General features: G+C 54.6%; 1 protein-coding gene across 1 annotated transcript in view; it reads right to left on the reverse strand.

Moving 5' to 3' along the window:
- The window catches only part of TRPV4 (transient receptor potential cation channel subfamily V member 4), a 27,467-nt gene extending 9,956 nt beyond the window's left edge, over nucleotides 1-17,511 (reverse strand). The window contains exons 1-7 of the mRNA XM_057746505.1: nucleotides 17,037-17,511; nucleotides 11,137-11,553; nucleotides 8,855-9,027; nucleotides 4,680-4,832; nucleotides 3,728-3,868; nucleotides 2,804-3,102; nucleotides 1,144-1,323 (exon numbers count right to left, since the gene is read on the reverse strand). Coding sequence (XP_057602488.1) covers nucleotides 1,144-1,323; nucleotides 2,804-3,102; nucleotides 3,728-3,868; nucleotides 4,680-4,832; nucleotides 8,855-9,027; nucleotides 11,137-11,553; nucleotides 17,037-17,053 — 1,380 coding nt within the window. The 5' untranslated portion in view covers nucleotides 17,054-17,511. The remainder of the gene's footprint in view (nucleotides 1-1,143; nucleotides 1,324-2,803; nucleotides 3,103-3,727; nucleotides 3,869-4,679; nucleotides 4,833-8,854; nucleotides 9,028-11,136; nucleotides 11,554-17,036) is intronic.
- Between the last annotated feature and the right edge of the window lie 1,243 nt (nucleotides 17,512-18,754).

Raw genomic sequence — 18,754 nt, forward strand, 5'->3', positions numbered from 1 at the left:
GAGGCTCTGCCCAATTCTTCCCCAACTTACCTTTCCAGCCTGTTCTAGACTCATAGAACCCAGAGCTAGAAATCTCCTTAAAGAACATCTATTCTTGTGGTCCCCAAACTCCAATCTGTGGATGGTACCAAGTCACTGGCAGCAAAATCACCTACGGAGCTTGTTAAAAACATGAATCCCTGGGTTTCAACCTCAGAAATTCTGATTCAGGAAGTGGGACTGGGAAATTTAGCTCAAGGATGGTAAATACTTGAGCTAAATTTCCCAGTCCCACAATTTTCCAATTCTGAAACCAGGACAGATATCAATAATTGGGTCCCGCACAACAGTTCTCTATACAGTTCCCTGGGCAGACGCTACCAATCCATCAGAGTTTGCAGCAGAGATGCTAAACCTCCCACCATCCCCAATCTAATTCAAGTTGGTCACTAATTTCAATCATGAGGGAAGTGAGTTCCGGTAGGGGAGAGGCATCTGTCCAAGCTCACAGGGCCAGGGCTAGAAGGGAGACCTTCTGCATTCAGGCCCCAGCACTTTCTGCCCATTTGTACAGCATCCTGTCCCTTTAATGACTTGAGTTTCTTTATCATCAAGAATTTGTGCAATGATGTAGCCACAAAGATGCCACTGCAGTGTTATTCCTGATAGTTAAGTGCAGGAACAAACCCAAATGACCAGGAATAGAGGAATGGTTAATTAGAATGTGGTACATTTCCACGCAGCAATGATATTGCAGCAGAATATTTAATGGTGCAGAACGATGCTCATAAAATACCGCTAAGTTTAAAAAAAAAAGAGCTTTTAAAAACTTCATATAACAAATGCTAATGGTAATAGCTGACACATAATGTTTACCCTGCACCAGGCTGTTCATCTGGTCTTCCCAGCAACCCACTAGGAAATGCTCTCTGTTTATCCACATGGTACAAAAGAGGAGGCTGGGACTCTAAGAGGTTGGGTCATTTGTGCTAAGTCACACAGCAGTCGTACTTGCCCCTTGAGCCCCAACCCTTACAATCCTCCCATTTCCACCCAGTTCCCGGTGCTGTTCTGGGCACTTCGCGTCTTCTTCTGCACCCGGTTCAAAGACCCACTGCTTTGGGCCCCTCCTTCCCCAGCCCCGTCTCCTGCCCTGAGGCCCACCTCAATCTTGCTGTTGTACACCAGGATCTCCAGCACAGAGGCCTCCTCCCCACACGTGTCCAGGGAGGAGAGGTCGTAGAGCGAGGAATACACTGGCCCATAGGCCCAGTCCTTGAACTTGCGAGACAGATGCCTGGTGTCCTCGTCTGTCACCTCCCGACGGATGATGTGCTGAAAGACCTGCGTGGGAGCAGGGACGGTCAGGGGCTCCTGTGGGGGCCGGGGCACCCCTGCTGGGCCGCTCACATGCGAGGGACCCCATCAAATGGCGCCTCCCCAGAGAGCAGGATGGCGGGGAGGGTAAAATATTTCCTGAGCGCCTGCTGTGTGCCAGACCCTTTCCTGACAAGATCCTGTTTAATTCCTACCCTGACCACCCTGGTTGACAGATGAGCAGACAGAGGCTCAGAGAAAAGAAGGACGTTCCCTGAGGCCACACAGCCCACTGAAGCCAGACTGAACCCAGGTCCGCCTTAAAAATCTGAGTTGTCATGAGTATCTTTTTATGTAATTAAAACAGCAATTAATCAATATTACTGATCAGTTAAACCTAGCAATGATTATCCTATTTGGTTCTTCCTATTGCCACTCCTACTATCTTTGGCTTACACACAGGGAAACGGAGGAACAGATCCGGGTGGGAGTCCTCCAAGGCCACAGAGTTCAATAGGGCAAAGCCAGATTTTAAATCCCAGTCTTTTCCACCGCCTCAGGACTCTGGTATAATTGCAATTTTAGTAATTTTTTGCTATATTTTAATAAAGGAATAATAACTCCTACTGTTTATTGAGCACTGACTATCCATCCCAGGATCTTTATTGACGGCTTTAAGTGGATTACCTCATTGAGCTGTCAGAACATTATACCACAGGGCACTGTTATTATCCCCATTTTACAGAGGAGGAAACTGAGGCACCAAGAGGTGCAATGCCTGAGGTCACATGCTGGAAAGTGGCAGAGCCCGGCCTTGGGTTCAGGTGTCCCTGACTCCAGAGAACCCTAGGTTTGGTTCTCAATCAGGGCGATAAGTGCCCCCCAGGGGGCAATTTGGCAATGTCTGGAGACATTTGGGGTTGTTGCAATTGGTGGGGGTACTACTGGCATCTAGTGGGTCGAGGCCAGGGATGCAGCCAAACATCCCACAACGGCCCAGAGCAGCCCCACACCCAGACCACCCAGCCCCAAATGTCAGTAGTGCCGGGTCTGAGCAATCCTGCTCTAGGCCCTGTGCTGTGGGGTCAGAGAGGGAAGGAACTGGTGCACAGCCACTCAGCAGGCCAGGGGCTGAGCCAGGACCCTGGCCATGGAGTACAGGGGAGTACTGCAGGGCTGCAGCTCTGGCACTCAGCTCTCTGTCAGTGGCCTGCCTGGCTGGTGGGAGTGGGGCAGTGAGCATCCAGTGGGGTGGGAGGAGCAGACAGGCTCTGGGATGAGACTGAATTGCTTGGCTGGACAATAGGGAGCCACAGCAGGTTCTTGAGCTGGGACATCTGCACACCGGGGTTGGCAGGATGGGAGGTGGGTGTGCATATTAATAACAGTGCATGGCGCCAGCAGCCCCTCCCCTGTGTGTGTGTGTGTGTGTGTGTGTGTGTGTGTGTGTGTGTGTGTAGAGGAGCAAGAACAGTGGGCCGGCTGTACCCCCCAGCCCTGCACTCACCCCAATCTTGCCCGTCTTGGCGGCCATCATGAGGGGCGAGAGGCCGTCGTTGTTGAGCACGGCCTCCAGGTTGCTGTCGGGGAAGAGGCGGGCACACTTCAGCAGCAGCAGGTCATACATCTTGGTGACGAATTTGGTGTTCTCGCGGGTGTTGTCAGCAATGGCCACCAGCGCGTGCAGCACCGTGTTGCCGCGGGAGTCCTGGCGCCGCATGTCCGCCTTCTTGTGCGGGTTCTCCGTCAGGTAGTTGACGATGTGGGGCTGGTTGGTACAGGCAGCCAGCGACAGAGGCAGCTCGCCTGCAGGCGGTGGAGGGGGCGGTCAGTGACGGGGCCCTGGCTGTGGACACTTGTGGGCAGACGCCGTGACAACGGACGCAGCGCCCATGGTCCAGGTGGACAAGCCCTAGCTGACTGCACGTGTCTGGGGGCGATGCCCCTGGGGAGATGGAGGTGGCTATTGAAGGGGGTGGCCATGCAACTTGGAGGCTGTGAGGGACACTTTGAGGGACTCTGTTCCTGAACCCCAAATAACACGTGCCTTTAAGCAAGGGTGCAATTTAAAATCTTTCACGGGTCCAACTGGGACAAGGCAGTGATGGAATTTGGGCCCTGCAATCTGACCATCAGTCCCGGCTTAAGTCCGACTGGAGGAGGTGTGTGATAAGGGGGCGAGGACACCCCATCACAACCCTCTGATCCCATCACGATCCCCATTGTACAGATGGGGAAGCTGAGGCACAGGGAAGTGAGGTGATACTCTACTCCTCAAAGGCAAGACCTCAGTTGACCAAGCAAGGGAGCCTGTGTACCAGGCAGTGTCCAGACCCTTGGCCAGCACAGCCCTGCGTATTTGGGGAGGGGTCAGGGCTGCCAGCACCACCATGTACCCCCCACCCCCAGCCCTCATCAGGCCCCTCCTCACCAAAGTAGAAGTAGCCTCCCTCATCCTTGGGCTGGAAGAAGCGCCCCCGGGCCTGGGCGTGGACATCGGCACCTTGGGCCACCAGGAGCTCCACGTAGTGTTTGCAGCGGCGCTCGATTGCGATGTGCAGGGCGGTCTGGCCTGGGAGGGAGTGGGGGACCATCAGTCACCGGAGGCAGAGATCTGACCAGGCATGGGGGGCGCTGAGGTGCAGAAGGTGGAAATCCACCCAAGGGCAGCAAATAGACCTTCAGACATTCCCGGATGTGGAGCCTCTGATGCCCGTGGCCCCACACCCGCTGCATCGTGCAAGCAGAATCTTAGGTTCAAGAGGTATCTGACTCAGAGGCTCCCAAATATGGGAACTTTTCAGACTCATAAGAGGCTTTCATCCTAGAGGATGAAACGGCATCCTGGAGGATGAAACAGCATCCTAGAGGAAACAATGGCATCCTGTTTCCTGGAGGAAACAATGGCATCGTGGTCTCACAGAATCTGGGACCTGGGATATAAAAGTCACAGCCTTTGAATCTGCATATCCAGGAATCTGAAAGGTCAAGCTGGATTCATAGATCTCAGAATTTAGACCCAGGGAGCCAGGACTGGTGACACCTTTGCCTTTTCGAGCTGCTGGCTCATAGAACTATTAACACAAAAGCCTCAGAGTATCCAAAACCTGAGCATCTTGGGTCCAGATTTCCAGGCTCATGGCCCCTTTGGCTCATTACATCCGAGAACCTTGGAACCTATGATTCTGAAACTCAGAATATCAACATTGGAAGGGGTAGTTATTGTTCTTTCATCCGTTCATTCATTCAGGCAACAATTGGTTCCTGGGGACATGCTGGCACTTGGGGTCCAGACTGAAGCTCTCAGTGCAGGGGCGGGGGGAGGGGATTGGACACGCGAGGATGGTGCCCCCACTCCGACCCAGCAGGGCCCGGGGCCCCACCTCGGTAGTAGATGTCCCGGAAGGGCGAGTTGATGAATTCGCGCATGTTGCCTGTGCGCTCAGCGATGTCCAGGAGCACAGGGATCGTGTCGTTGCGGCCATTGCTCAGATTCAGCAAAGCCTTGGGCAGGCAGGTCTTCCCTGTGGACGGCTCTGCGGGGAGAGACGCGGAGGAAGAGGGGTGCTTGGCCCGTGACCCAAACGGCTGGGCAGCAGGAGACAGGGCACTAGGCAGGGAGCCAGAGGTCCTGGCTGTGTCGGTCCTCCTCTCCGAGCCTGTTCCCTATCTGCCCCCCACGTTACTGAGAAGGTCACATAAACTCAGAGGAGCAGAAGTTTTTCAAAACATGGGACGCTGCAGCCTGTAGAGAGACGGGTATTTACCAAAGCGTACTGAAGGGAATTTTAAAAAATCAAATAAAAAGGGGGGAATGCTGGGTTAAACAAAGCCAATCGTATTTCTTCACTACAGGACTTCTCAGAGCCCTTAACCTGTTACCTCTGAAAGCAGACCCAGGAGGCAGCCTTTGCCCACCTATTTGAACATAGATCCTTTTCCCATGAAGCAGTTACACTAGTGCCCCTAGAGGGGAGCGGAGGGAGTGCAGTGTTCCCCAAAGTGGGCGCTGTGAGCCATAGTGGACGTGAAATTACCTTAGAGGATTCGCGGGCTTCTGCAGATGCACAAATAATAACAGTAAAAGCCCAAGTGTGCAAGGTTTCATCCCTTTGTCTAATCCCTCCCGTGAAGTCAGTCTTCATTGGGTTCTAATGGGTCTTTAACACCTCCCACTAATGCTTACTAACGTCCCTTTGCAATTTTCTTTCCCTTGTTATTAATTTTTATGGTGACATGGGTTGATTTATATCTTTAAAAGAGCGAGTCAATGAAAAGAGAACTCCCCTGTGAATCAGGCACGGGGCAAAACGGCCCGATGCAGGAAGGGCATCAGGGAGGGCTGGGGAATGGGAGAGGCAGGTATGGGCTGAGGGGCCTGCTCTCGAGCCAGGTTCTTGGGGCTCAAATTGGGCTTTGCTCCTGATTTCTATGTGACCTTTTCTCTGCTACAGTTTCCTGTAACTAAATTGAGGCTACAAAGGGAAATCGTAAACTAATAGGTATTTGTTGATGAGCCCAGAGCCAGGCAGACAGGAGCCCTCAATAAATAATATTGTTGCAGTTATTATTCCAGGAGAAATGCTTTAGAGCCTCTCCTTAGGTGCTGAGAATCAGTGCGGAGAGCAGGAATCAGTGGGGAGAAGGTGGAGACCTGAATCCCAGTCCCATCGCCACTAGGAGTGAGGTTGCTCGGACAAGCCTCGTTCTGGCTACTTCTCACTACACCCCTGGCGCCCAGCTCAGAGTCCACACTAGGTAGCTCTGTACTGAATGATAATGGACTCCAGTTCCCCATCTGTGTAAGGGGGAGGGGACCCTGAGTGCCGGCTGAGGCCCTGGGGATTCTGTCCTGACACACCCACACTCAGGCGAACCTCAATCTGTCTGTTTTCTAATTGTCAGGAAACTCGTGATTCTCCATGCAGACCTGCATGTGTCCCCTTCTCAGACGATGGTGTCCCCAGCCAGACAAAACCTCTGTGTCACTCTTGTCTTTGTCCTCCCTCCTCCCCACATGCACCCCCTCCCAGCAAGTCCCACAAATTTTACCTACTTCTCCAACCCCTCCACCACATTCCATCTCCACTGCCACCAACCTGACCCAGCCACCATCTCTCCTATATTCCCAGGACACCTGCCCGATTTCCACCAGCCTCTCTAGACATCCTTTAATCCACTTTCCACATAGCAACTGAGTCCAGCTCTGGCCATGGTTAGCCACAGGGCCTTTGCACATGCTGTTCTTTCACCTCCTCACTAATCCTTCCTCTACCTCTTTTTACCTGGCTAACTTCAATTCATTCAAACTCAGCTCAAGTGTCACCTCCTCCTGGAAGCTCTCCCAGATTTTCCTGATTCGGTCAAATCCTCCAATACAGCCTCTTTGTGGACACACATTACAGTCTGTAATTGTGTACTTATTTCAGTGATTGCTTGATCAATGTCAGTCTCACCCCCGAGATGGAGAGCAACTTGAGGACAGGGTTGTATCTGCTTCACTCACCACTTTCGCCCCACACCAGCAAAGCGCCTGACACTTGGCCGGTGCCCAACAGCCACTTGTTGAGTTAATACACACTCAATGAAGGGGCGAGCGGGGCACTGCAGGGAAATCCAAACCACAGGAACTCAAGTGGTTTGTGTGGGACGTGGAACTAGACCCCGGATTTGGACTTCCACACACCCAGGCCTAGGCTATCGCAGGGTCGGGGGCTGACAGCCTGGGTCCTGGGATAAGATGCCAAGAGGAGCAGCTACCCAGAAATGGGGAAGGGTTGCAGTTACTAGACTCCACCACTAGGTGGCGAAGTGGCTCTGCCCACGGGGGAGGCTGGAGCCAGGGGCCCTAAGTTAACTGCCAAGTTGGAGGCTGTCAAACTTAGGTGGGGAGGGAGGTCACTGAGTCCCCTAAGAATCAATGAGCTCATGAGCCTCTGGCTAGAAGAACATGCAGGGGCAGATCCAGGTTTTGTGGTGCCTGAGATGTATACAATTTAGGGATCCTGTTTATGAAAACGAACACCCCCCGCCTGCTCTAGCCCCTTGTACAGCCCTGGACCTAAGTGTGGGGCCCGAAGCCTAATTAATGGGCCTCATGGTAAACCCCCCTCTACACATGCGTTATTCTATACAATTTCAGGGACCTCCCCCAGCCTATCTTAGAGGCCCCCACCCACAGTCATGCAGACACACTGACCTAGGGGTTCCCAGCCTAGGCTCACAGCACCCCCACCCCGGCTCAGTCCTGAACTCAGGAGAAGCTGGAAGCCTTGGCGAGCCCAGCCCGGCGCTGCTCTGCCCGCCGAAGCACAGGAGCCACAGGCTCCATTTCACAGGGGTTCCCTCCACCCCAAAGCCCTCCACTTTTGCCTGGTGAACTTGGGGGGCCAGGGGGGGCCCCTGTGCCAGGGCTTCAATGTGGGTTATCTCCAAATGAGATTCACAGCGTCACAGAGACCCTCTGAGGGCAGAGAGGGGCCCCATCCCCCCACAGCTCTAAGCTCGTGCCCCAAACCAGGCCACACCGTCTCGCTGGGCACCGTGAATGAATATTTTTTATAAGTCTGGTAATTCTCTTCTGATGGACACAGTGATACAGCATCGCGTCGTTTCGGTGTTCAAAGAATCTGGTTGATAAAAGTATATGTGAAAAATATACCGCAGACCCGATCAACCTATTTTGGCACTTAATTTACTTGAAGTTCCTAAAGTTTCCAAAAATGGCCCCTGATCTCCCTGCAGCTTCATCAGCCCCGAGCCGTTACCATGGCCGGCCCACCCGAGACAGGCCCTCCTTCCTAGCAGGTGCCACAATTCTCGACATTTTATACTGACCTGTGGGGTCACTTGGCCAGTTAATCACAGCTCACCTGGGTCCTGGCACATAGCAGGTGGCTGGTTTGGGTGGAGGGGCTCAGAGGCCACGGAAGGCCTGGGCAGTGGGCGGAGCTACTGCCCCGAGGTGGGTGTTTCAAGCCTGGACGAGGCTGGAGGGTGAGCTGTCTGGGCTGAGTCCCAGCGCAGTGGTGCCTGGGCTCCAGCCCATAGCAGGGAGCCAGAAAGCTGGGTGGGGGGCGAGGGGGCAGAGCCTCAGGAGCAGAAGCAGGAATGCCCTGCTGCCCCTTCCAGAGCTCCCCTCAGAGGGGGCAGGAGCTCCCAGGACCCTGGCTGCCTTGTGCTTGGCACTATGGGATTCTCTGTCCTCGGAGGCCAGGACTATTTTATTATTATTCCCTAGGGTACAGATGAGGAAACTGAGACCCAGACAGGCCATATGTCCCTCAAGCAGTAAAGGTGGGATTTGAACCCAGGTGGGTAGACTCTGCTTACCTTTTCATAAATGAAGGCTGAATGAATGACTAAAGAAAGGCAGCAAAGGCCCAGAGAGGTTAAGTGATATGGCAAAGGAAACACAGGACCAGACTCCCTGTCCAGTGCTCTTTCTGGCTACTGCAGCCCGCTAACCCAAGGGAAAATGCTGACGGGAAAGGGGGTCCCCAATGCCAGGCCTCCCCCAACCCCCAGCTGGCCTGCCTGCTATTCCTGGGTGGCTCACCCCGGAACTCCTCGTCTGTCAGGCGCTTCTTGTGGGTCAGCAAGAAGGGGAGCAGCCCATCCAGGTCAGCAGGGGAGCCCCGGGACACGATGTCAAAGAGGATAGGCCGGTTGAAGACCTTGAGGATGGGAGGCGGCTGGGGCGCTGGAGCTTTGGGGCTCTGTGGCTGCTTCCTGGAGAGGGAGGAAGCCGGGTGACAGGAGGGCTCATCCCCTGCCCACCCATGGTCTCTAGCCTTAGGTACCCAGGGATCTGTGGGAGAGGAACACAGGTGGAGCCCTAGGGAGGGAGCAGATTGAGAGGGGAAGGACATCTGGAGACACAAAGGAATGTTTTACCCCAACAGACTCTACCTGGTACCTACTGTGTGTTGGGTGGAGACAGGCAGAAATAAACACACAAGCCCCCCATCCACCCATCCATCCATCTACATACCCATCCATCCAGGCACACACCCACCCATCCACCCATCCATCCATCCACCCATCCATTCATCCATCCATCCACCCATTCGTCCATCCATCCATCCACCCACCCTCACCACACCCACCCATCCACCCACCCTTCCACCCATCCATCCATCCATCCATTTGTCATTTACTAAGTACTTAATACGCCAGAGACTGGAAGAGACAAAGAGAGTAAGAAAATAAAGGAGGAACACCAGACTAAGAGATAAAGCAACTCTATCACTTATTCAATCATTCACTCCTTGATTTATTCATTCAACAAACATTTGAGACAAATGAGGCCATGCACATAGGTGCCTAGTTCAAGGCCGCACCACAGTAAACACCCAATAAACATTAGCTGATATTCCTGTTATTATTTAGCACCTACTGTGTGTCCAGAGCCTGTATGTGTGTGGGAGAAACGCTGAGCTACAGAGGCAGGTGGAGAAAGAACAAGATGGGAAGGGCTGGGAGAGGGGAAGCGATGGAGAGACAGAGGAGGGAAAAAACAGACATCCATTCGGTCATTCAACAAACATTCACTGGGTACCTGTGTGCTAGGTTCTGAGAGACAAAGAGCTGCAGCAGCGCTAAGCCAGGGGCACCATGAGGGCAGGGATGCCCTGTGTCACGTCCTCACCCACCCAGTGCCCGGCACACATAGGGGCGCAGGAAGAACCTGTGAAGTGAAGACAGAACGGAGAGGAGGAGGCGGGGAGGGAGAAGAGGAGAGTGTAGAGAAGCAGAGAGTGAACCACGACAGAGGCAGCGGGGCCTCGCCCCCAGCCCCCCACCACGTAGCTGCCCTTTCTCACCCCTTAGCTTTGGGTTTAAACGCCAGGAAGCCCTCCTGGACTACTTGTCCTGTATCAGCTCCCTCACCCACCTCAGCACCTGCCCCAAAGTGAACTGTCCAGTCATTTGCTTATTACGTGTCCTGCCTTCCAAACGGAAGGGCCAGTGTCACTGTGCCTGTGACAGCTACTCACTGTCCAAGCTGAGTCGGGGTAGCTTCTGGTCTGGCTCACCCCTGCAGCCTCAGGGCCAACCCCACTACCTGGCACGTGGTGGATGCCCCAGAAACATTCACTGAACAAATCGGTGACTCAGTGAACAAGGAGACAAAGCAAGGGCTGAGGTGGTGAGTGGCTTCACCCAAGGGTGTAAATGAGTCTGTGATCAGCAAGGGGGACAGAGGACGACCAGGTGACACCAGGACATCTGCAGACTTCAAGACTGACCTCCACACACACACAGAACCCTTAGAGGGGTTCTTAGGGGTTTTCATGGGTGGATGGCTAGGCAGGGAGACAGCAGACAAATAGATGGGTGAACAAATATTTGAATGAGTGATGATGGACAGATGGATTGAACAAGTGGATGGACAGATAGAAATATGGGTAGCTGATGAGAGAGAAAGAAGGAAAGAGAAAGAGAGAACAAAAGAAAGATATGGAAATGAATGAGTGAATTATGAATAGTTTGATAGCCGATTGGCTGGCTGAATAGAAACGGTGAGTAGATGGGAGAATGGATGGATGTTTGGTGAGTAAATGGTGGATACATGGAAGGTTGGTTGTATGCTGGGTGGCTGGACTGATAGATGACAGATGGATAGATGGGTAGATAGATACTTGAATGAGTAGATGATGGATGGATAGATGGATGGATGAATAGATGGATGAGTGGACAGACAAGTATATGGAAAGGTGGACAGATAGGTGGATGGATGGTTGAGTGAACAGGTGAATAAGTGGATGGATAGATGGATGGATGGATGGATTCAATACAGAGGAGGAGACCCTCGGCCAGGCAGCCAGCAATACTCACTCTAAGGCCTTCCTCCTCCACCGCTTGTTGTCACTGGGGTGGTGACGATAGGTGCCATAGTCAAAGAGCGAGTCCATGGGCGCCTTCTTGGGCCCGGGCACCACCGAGGACTCGTACAGGGTGGACTCCAGCAGGTCGATGGGGTTGGGCACCCCCTTGCGGAAGGCGCCCTGGAACTTCATGCGCAGGTTTGGCCGCCCGTCGCCTGGGCCAGCGGGGCGACCGCTCTCGGCCGGCGAGAGCGACGGGGAGCCGTCCTCCCCCTCGAACAGGTTGGCCAGTGAAGAGAGGGGGAAGGCCTCCCCGCCAGGGGTGCCGCTCTCATCCCCGGGAGGCTGGTCTGCCTCCCCAGATCCCGCACGGGGGCCTTCGCTGGGATCCGCCATGCTGCCCCCGGACCCGTCCACACTGCTCGGCCTGCGAGGGAACGGGAGGGGAGTCAGGCGGGCTCCAGGAAGCCCCCTCCCACGTGGGCAAACAGCGCGGCTGCCAGCTGCTTCAAAGCCACCGTTGTAATGACCGGGGCGCAGGGTGGCCACTCCCAGATGTGGTTGGCCGCCAGCCCCCGGCAGGAGCTGCAACAGGAGCCTCTTTCAGGGACCTGGAAACACACATCTGCCTTGGGTCCAGCTACCCCGGACATTAGCTGGAGGAGGAAGTGTGTCAGAGGCACACTGGGTCCCCAAACCTGGAGCCCGGGGCTCACTCCTGGCCAAACAAGCCAGCTTCGGAGCCCCCAGAGCAGGGTTCAAATCCAAGCTCTGCATTTAGCAACCGTGTGATGGGAAAGTCAAGGGTTCACAGCCTCGGTTTCCTCACCTGTGAAATGGGGATGCTGAAGCAGAGAAGAGCATGCACCCTGCTTACCAGGCAGCGCTGTGCCTGCCACACGGTAAGCACCCTACTAAAACATAACCATCAAATGCATGCTTCAGGCACCCTGGGTGCTCAGAAGATACACATGAACCCACTGTGGGAGTCAGGAACCCTCCATTTCCCAGCACCATCTTTACGCCCCCATTTCACAGAATAGGAAACCAAGGTTCCGAGAATTTAGTTAACTTCCCGCAGTGCACAAACTCTGCTCCCCAGTGTCAAGCAATGACCCCTTCCCTCCCCTCTTTGCCTGGTTAACTCCTGCCCAACTGTGTGCCCAGCTCATGTCTCTTCCTCTGGGCAGCTGTCCCTGGCCATTTGTTCTTGGGATTACTTAATTCCCGGGCTGTGAGCAGCAGAGGGTAGGGAATGCATCTATCTTTCACTCCTGCATCCCCAGCACCTAGAAGGGTGCCACACAGACACGCGACCTGATGACATAGGTATTATTTGTTTCCATTTGTCAGGTGAGGGAAATGGAGCTTTAAGCAGGGAAGTCACACAGCTTGTAAGGAGAAGAGTTGGATTTGAACCCAGGTCTCTCTGTCTCCCAGGCCCAACGTTTAGCCAGGAGAAGGGCAAGGGAGGGGCGAGGCCCTGCTGGCTGGCTGTCAGCCCCCTGCCCTCTGCAGCACGCCACTGGGAGGGCTGGACACCAAGGGCGAGTTTCCTGGAACTCCTACCATCCCACCCAGGCGGCAGGAAAATGTCTGAAAAGCCCTCTTTTCTGTCTCTCCCTCCCTGCACATTAGCAGAGGAACAAATACAGATTGGTTCTCACCTTGTTTGTTTTGTGGCTGCCAAGAGAGAAGGCTAGGGCACTGCAAGAGGCTTCTCTTGGCAGGAGCAGCAGGGCACACAGAGGGTCAGAGCTCCTGCCAGGGCCAGGCCCCCTTCTAGGCACCAGTGCATAGGGAAAGCCTGGAATTTAGAGGCTTCCAGGACTAGGTTCTAACCCCAGCTCTGCTGTTTACATGCAGCATCACCTTGAGAAAGTCACTTTAGCTACCTGAACCTCAGTTTCCTCATCTGTAAAATGGGTACAATAGTAGTAGCTTTTTTCATACATTTGCAGGAAGAATTAAATGAGATGAGGCACGTTCAGTGTCGACGCTGGGATTAAACTGGGGGCTGTCAATGATTATAATCAAAGGGAGAAGGAAGGGTTAGGAGCACAGGTGCTGAAATCAGATATACCCGGTTCCCATCTTGGCCCTGGTTAATTAGCAGCTGTGTGGTCTTGGGCAAATCGCTTCCTCTCTCTGGGCCTCAGAGCCCCCACCTGTAAAAACAGCTACCACACCTCCCCCTAAAGCTCCTGGGAGATGCCAGTGACCTCAGGAATGTGAAGCACCCACTCGGTGCCGGCACCTAGTAGGACCTCAGGAAACTAGTTCCCATCCACCTGCCAGGTGGGAAAGGGAGACCCCTAGCGGCTGTCATGTAAGTCTGGGCTTAGCGATGCAGGAATGGGGGTATGTTGAGGCAGGAAGGGGTATCCACTTGCTTGCAGGCATTGAGGGGGAAGATTAGACTTCCCTGGCACGGCCCTGTTCACCTCACTGGGAGCCTCAGGGTCAGAGGAAGAGGAGGAGTTAGGCATGTGCTTCTGCTGTCAGCATCCTCCTAATTACTGCACCCCCTCCCAGGGCCCCACAGGGGCAGGACACCCCCCACCTCAGGTGGGGGCCACAGGAGGCAGCCGCTCCAACCCCCACCATGCGTGCACCCCCTGCCCTAAGAAATCTCAACCCAGGTGGCATCCAGGGTTTCTGGGGGCTCCACAACAGGGGGTCTGGTGCCAGCCAGCCCCAAGTTCAAATCCCCCCTCAGTTACTCACTCACTGCTTGTAGCCTTGACAAGACACACAGTGATCAATATTAGCACATGACATACGGTGAAGGATAACCGGACCCCCAGCATCACTGTGATTATGTGGCTCTCATGGGCCCAAGTGCTTCACACCCGCACTCTTACCCGGTCCACACTGCAAACCCTAGACTGGTGGTTCTCAGCCAGGGGCCCCTCTGCTCCCCAGAGACACTCGGCAATGTCTGGAGACATGTTTGGTTGTCATATTGTGCAGAGGAGAGAGGGCCTACTGGCATCTAGCAGGTCAAGGGCAGGGATAGCACCAGACATCCTACAATGCACAGGACAGTCCCCACCACAAGGAGCAACCCAGCCCTGAAAAGTCAATAGTGCTGAGGTTGAGAAATCCTGCCCTGGAGGTAGGGACTGCTATAATTCTTTCACAGATAAGGAAACTGAGGTTCAGAGAGGTTAAGTGTCTTGCCTGAGGCCACACAGCAGGTTAGCCACAGAACCAGGATTCAAATCCAGACAGTTGGCTGTGGAGCTTGGGCTACCCTAACCCCTCACTTGAGACAGTGTGGCCTAGGGGCCAGGCGCCACACCAAACCCTCACAGTATCCTGTTCAAGCTGCACAACAGCCCCAGAAGGTAAGGATTACTATGACCAGCCCATGTAATTTCTGTGAACTTTGGTTTCCCAACCTATAAAATGAGGGCTGCAAAACAGCTCCTATCCCATAGGGATGCTATAACAGGCAGGTCAGGTGTCTCTTGGGCACCTAATAAGCACTTGACAAATACTTCAGTCATCACTGCCATCATGATACGGTCCCAGTTTACCTGTCCTCCTCGCCCCTCCTTCCCCAGGCACACACAGGTCATAGTACTACAGCCTGGCATTCACGGCCCGTGTTAACATGCACCAAGCCCTCCCAGCCTCTCCCTCGGTTAATCTGCCAGAGCCTGGTGAGCAAAGCTGGGCTACTGCTCCCATTTTACAGCTGAAGAAACTGAGGCTCTGAGACACCACACAGAGTGAATGGCCTCGAAGAAGGCCTCTGGACCCCTAACCTTGGGCTCCTTCCACACCACACAACCCAAGTGAGTACAGACACCAGCATGCACGTACACACACGTACACACGTGTATACACATACACAGCCGGCTCTGTGGCAATCCCCTCCCCAAACACTGCCCTGTCCTCTGTGGTTGGGGATAGAGTTCACTCCCTGTTCTCATTTGCCCTGTAGGCTGTTATTATACATTCCAAACCCATGCCAGACTTAGGGGGAAGGAGGGGTGGGGGGCGGGGAGAGAGGCTGAGAGTCCTCCTGCATCTCCTCTGCGTGTAAATATTGTGTGTGTTTCTTCCGGTCTCTCCCTGTGTGTGCGGGCACGCGTGTGCCTGCTGTGCAGAGAGCCCCCAGGGAATGCCTTTGCAGTGGGCAGCTCCCAGCTGGCACCAGGCACCTGTCAGGGGCTCAGCGAAGGACATTTACGCGGAGTGTGGCCATCCCCACACCTGTGTGACCACTGTGTTCATTTAATGCGGCAGATTTTAAATGTCGTTTTAAGCGTCCAAATCTTTATATATATACATATAGATATGCCAGACAGCAGCCTACACAGATAGTAGTTGTGGTAGGATGGACGGAGAGGGGGGGGTCTGAATCTCAGGGCCTAAAGAGCAGGACTGGAAACCATGCACCCATGTATTTACTCAACAAATGTTGATTGAGCCCCTACTGTGTGCCAGGTCTTGCAGACACAGACGTGAACAACACAAAAGACCTCCTGCCCTCCTGGGGCTGACCTGGTGGGAAAACAGAGGAAACAGCTAGACAAAGCAAGAAGCGGAGACATGTCTGGTGACAGGAGCTGGTTAGACCGGAAGGGCTGGGGAGCGGCCGATTTCAGGGGTGCAGGGGCCCCGGGCAGGGTGAGGAGATACAGGGCTGAGCCAGGGCCCCCAAGCCTTCCTCTCTGCCTGGGTCAGACTCCAGGCTCTCCAGAAACGTGGTTGAAGGTCACACATTCTGCTCCGATGGCCCTGGGGACTCAGTCTGGACAGCCAAACCCACACTCCCTCACCCGAGGAGGGGGCGCCTGGTGGGAGCTAGGGGGGCATGGAAAGAACTTGCACTTTGACGTCAGACAGATCAGGGGCTGGCTCCCAGACCCACCGCTCACTAGCTGCATGAGCCTGAGCAAGTTACTCAGACTCTCTGAGCCGCGCTTGCCTCACCCGCCCTTGGGGGACTTAACTGGGTCACTGTGAGGATTATATGAATTGAGTCAAGCACCTGGCACAGAGTAAGCCCTCAATAAACAGCAAACCGCAAGACTACGGACTCCATGAACGGCTGGTGCCTCCCCTCAGAGAATCCCGGATTCGGCAGGGGTGGGGTGGAGGCCTCTTGCTCCATCCCCGTTCTCACGCAGGGAGTAGAAGAAGGGGCCCATCCTGACCGGCACCCCGAGCCTTTGCCTGATCTCATGGGAACCCTGGCACGTACTTGTCAAATCCCATCCTCCTGATGACGTGACCGAGGAAAGCTGCTTAAATCTGGGGGCAAGTTTAGGCGTGCAGGGACTGCTCCACCCCAGGGGGAGGAATTCCAGGGAGCTGGGATCGATGCACTCCCACAGGCATCTGCTGAGTGCCACCTGTTTGCAGGGCACACCGGAGGGGAAGCTCAGGCAACTCACAGCCTAGGAGGGAAGGCAGATGGCTTTCCCCCTCCTCCATGCCTGGGCTGTCCCCTCTGCCTGGGACGCGCTTCCTCCCCTGGCTCTCTTTGGGTGTGATTCTAACCAGCACTTCCTCTGAAAAGCCTTCTTGGGACTTCCCCGGTGGTCCACTGGTTAAGAATCCACCTTCCAGTGCAGGGGATGCGGGTTCAGTCCCTGGTTGGGGAACTAAGGATCCCACATGCCACAGGGCAACTAAGCCCGTGTGCCGCAACTACTCAGCCCATGCGCCACCACTAGAGAGGAGCCAGCACACCGCAACAGGATCTGCAACTAAGACCCAACGCAGCCAAATAAATAAATAAATAAATAAATAAATAAATAAATAAATAAATAAAAAGCCCTGCTGCACTGCCCCCCGCACCCCGTCTAAACCAGCTGCCTTGTGTTCACTCTCAGAGCAAACTGTGGCTCCCCTTCTGGTGCTTTCCATGATTGAATTTTGACCTTTACTTACGTCATTCTTTTATTCATCTTTTCTCCTCTCCTCTAAGTTTTAGTTCCATGAAGGAGGGCCTATTTTGTGTCTGCTGTCTGCCCAGCATCCAGCATCGCGCCGAGGCATCAGTAAATATTTGCTTTCTTCAACTGTAAGACAAGGTCCTCTGAAGTTCTGGAAGGAGGCGGGCAAGAGGAAGCGGCACGGATCCTGACAGGCATGGGGAGAGGCTGCAAGGAGGAGGGCTTGACAAGTGGAATGGGATACAAGAGCAGAGGAGACAGCAAAGTCAAGGGTGTGGGGCTGGGAATGAGTAGGGGGCACTGAGGAACGGTGAGGCCTGAGGCGTCGGGAGAAGAAAGGGAGGAAGGAAGAAAAGATGGGTGAGTGGGTGGCTGGATGGGGAGATGGGGAGGAGGCAGGCAGACCAGGGGGAGGTTCTGGGCTCCCAGACAGACTCAGTGTACATCCTCTTCCCTCCATCTCGGGACTCTCTGCCCAATACGTGGGGCCCCCACTTCCTGCAGTAACCTGGAATAGCCTGTCATTCTAGATCAGTCCTGGAGGGATGGTGTGGGTGGGGAAGGGACTAGGGGGATGGATGCCAAGGTTTGCTGGTGCCGAGAGAAACAAAACATCAGCTCTGTCCAACCTCCCACCTGCCAGGTGAGGAAACTGAGGCTCAGAGAGGTGGAGTCACTCTTACAGGGTTGCCCAGCTCCTTGGAGGCGGAAGCAGGTCTAGGACTCACATGGCCCCAGGACCTATGCCTTCAGTGGATACTTTACAAGGACCAGAGGACTCGAGAAGAAAAGGGTGGAAGATGCGGGTGGAGGAAGAGTGGTTCAGGGTAGGTGGTGGGGACCATGGGCCCCACAGGCAAACTGCCCACTCACCAGCTGTGTGACCCTGGGCAAGTCCCCTGGCCTTTCTGTGCCTCTGTTTTCTCACCTGTAAATGGTGATGATCACAGCACCGAGACTTGAGAGGGTTAAATAAGACAGCACCGGGCAGAGCACACACTCAGGCGACGATGGCTGCTGTCGACATCATCAGTATCATTCTATGACCATTATCAGATGATGGATGAACAGACAGACCAAGGACCAGGAAGGGATGACAGCCAGGGAGGGCGGAGTGGCTGGGCCCAGAGCCTGCGACTCTGGCAGCCACCTCAGAGCAGTCACCATTGGGAGCTCAGCCCCTTGGCCAGGCGAAACCCACTGCCTGCCAGGCTGCCCGAGGCTGCCGGGGCCCTGGTGGGCGGCAGCAACAGGGGGCATCACGCCATGCCAGACACCTTCCCCAGCCAGCCCGTGTTTACCTAGCAGGTCTCGGCCCAGCCCGCTTCCTGTTTGCTGCACAGTGACTGCCTGACCAGGGCTGACAGAGCCCCAGTGTCCTGTCGGGTCCCCCCACCCAGGAGGGTGCCCCCTCCAGCTTGCACCACCCCGGCGGGGCCGGGCTGGGGTGACTCAGAGGGCCCTGCAGAGGACAAGGCCAATGTGACCACGGCAGTCACTCGGTCATTCTGCAAGTCCTTGGCCGGAGGGATTCCGGCAGTGCACACAAGTACCCCGCCGAACTCTCACGGGCCCCCATTCGCTTTCAAGGTCCCTGGCCCTAGGGTGGGAACCACCAGGAGGCAGTGCGGCTCAGTGGTTGAAGAGCACACGCTGAACACACATAGGGCCACACGTGAGAGGATTCCATTTACATGAAATGTGCAGAACAGG

The sequence above is a fragment of the Hippopotamus amphibius genome, chromosome 8, assembly GCF_030028045.1.
Source record: "Hippopotamus amphibius kiboko isolate mHipAmp2 chromosome 8, mHipAmp2.hap2, whole genome shotgun sequence".
NCBI lineage: Eukaryota > Metazoa > Chordata > Mammalia > Artiodactyla > Hippopotamidae > Hippopotamus > Hippopotamus amphibius.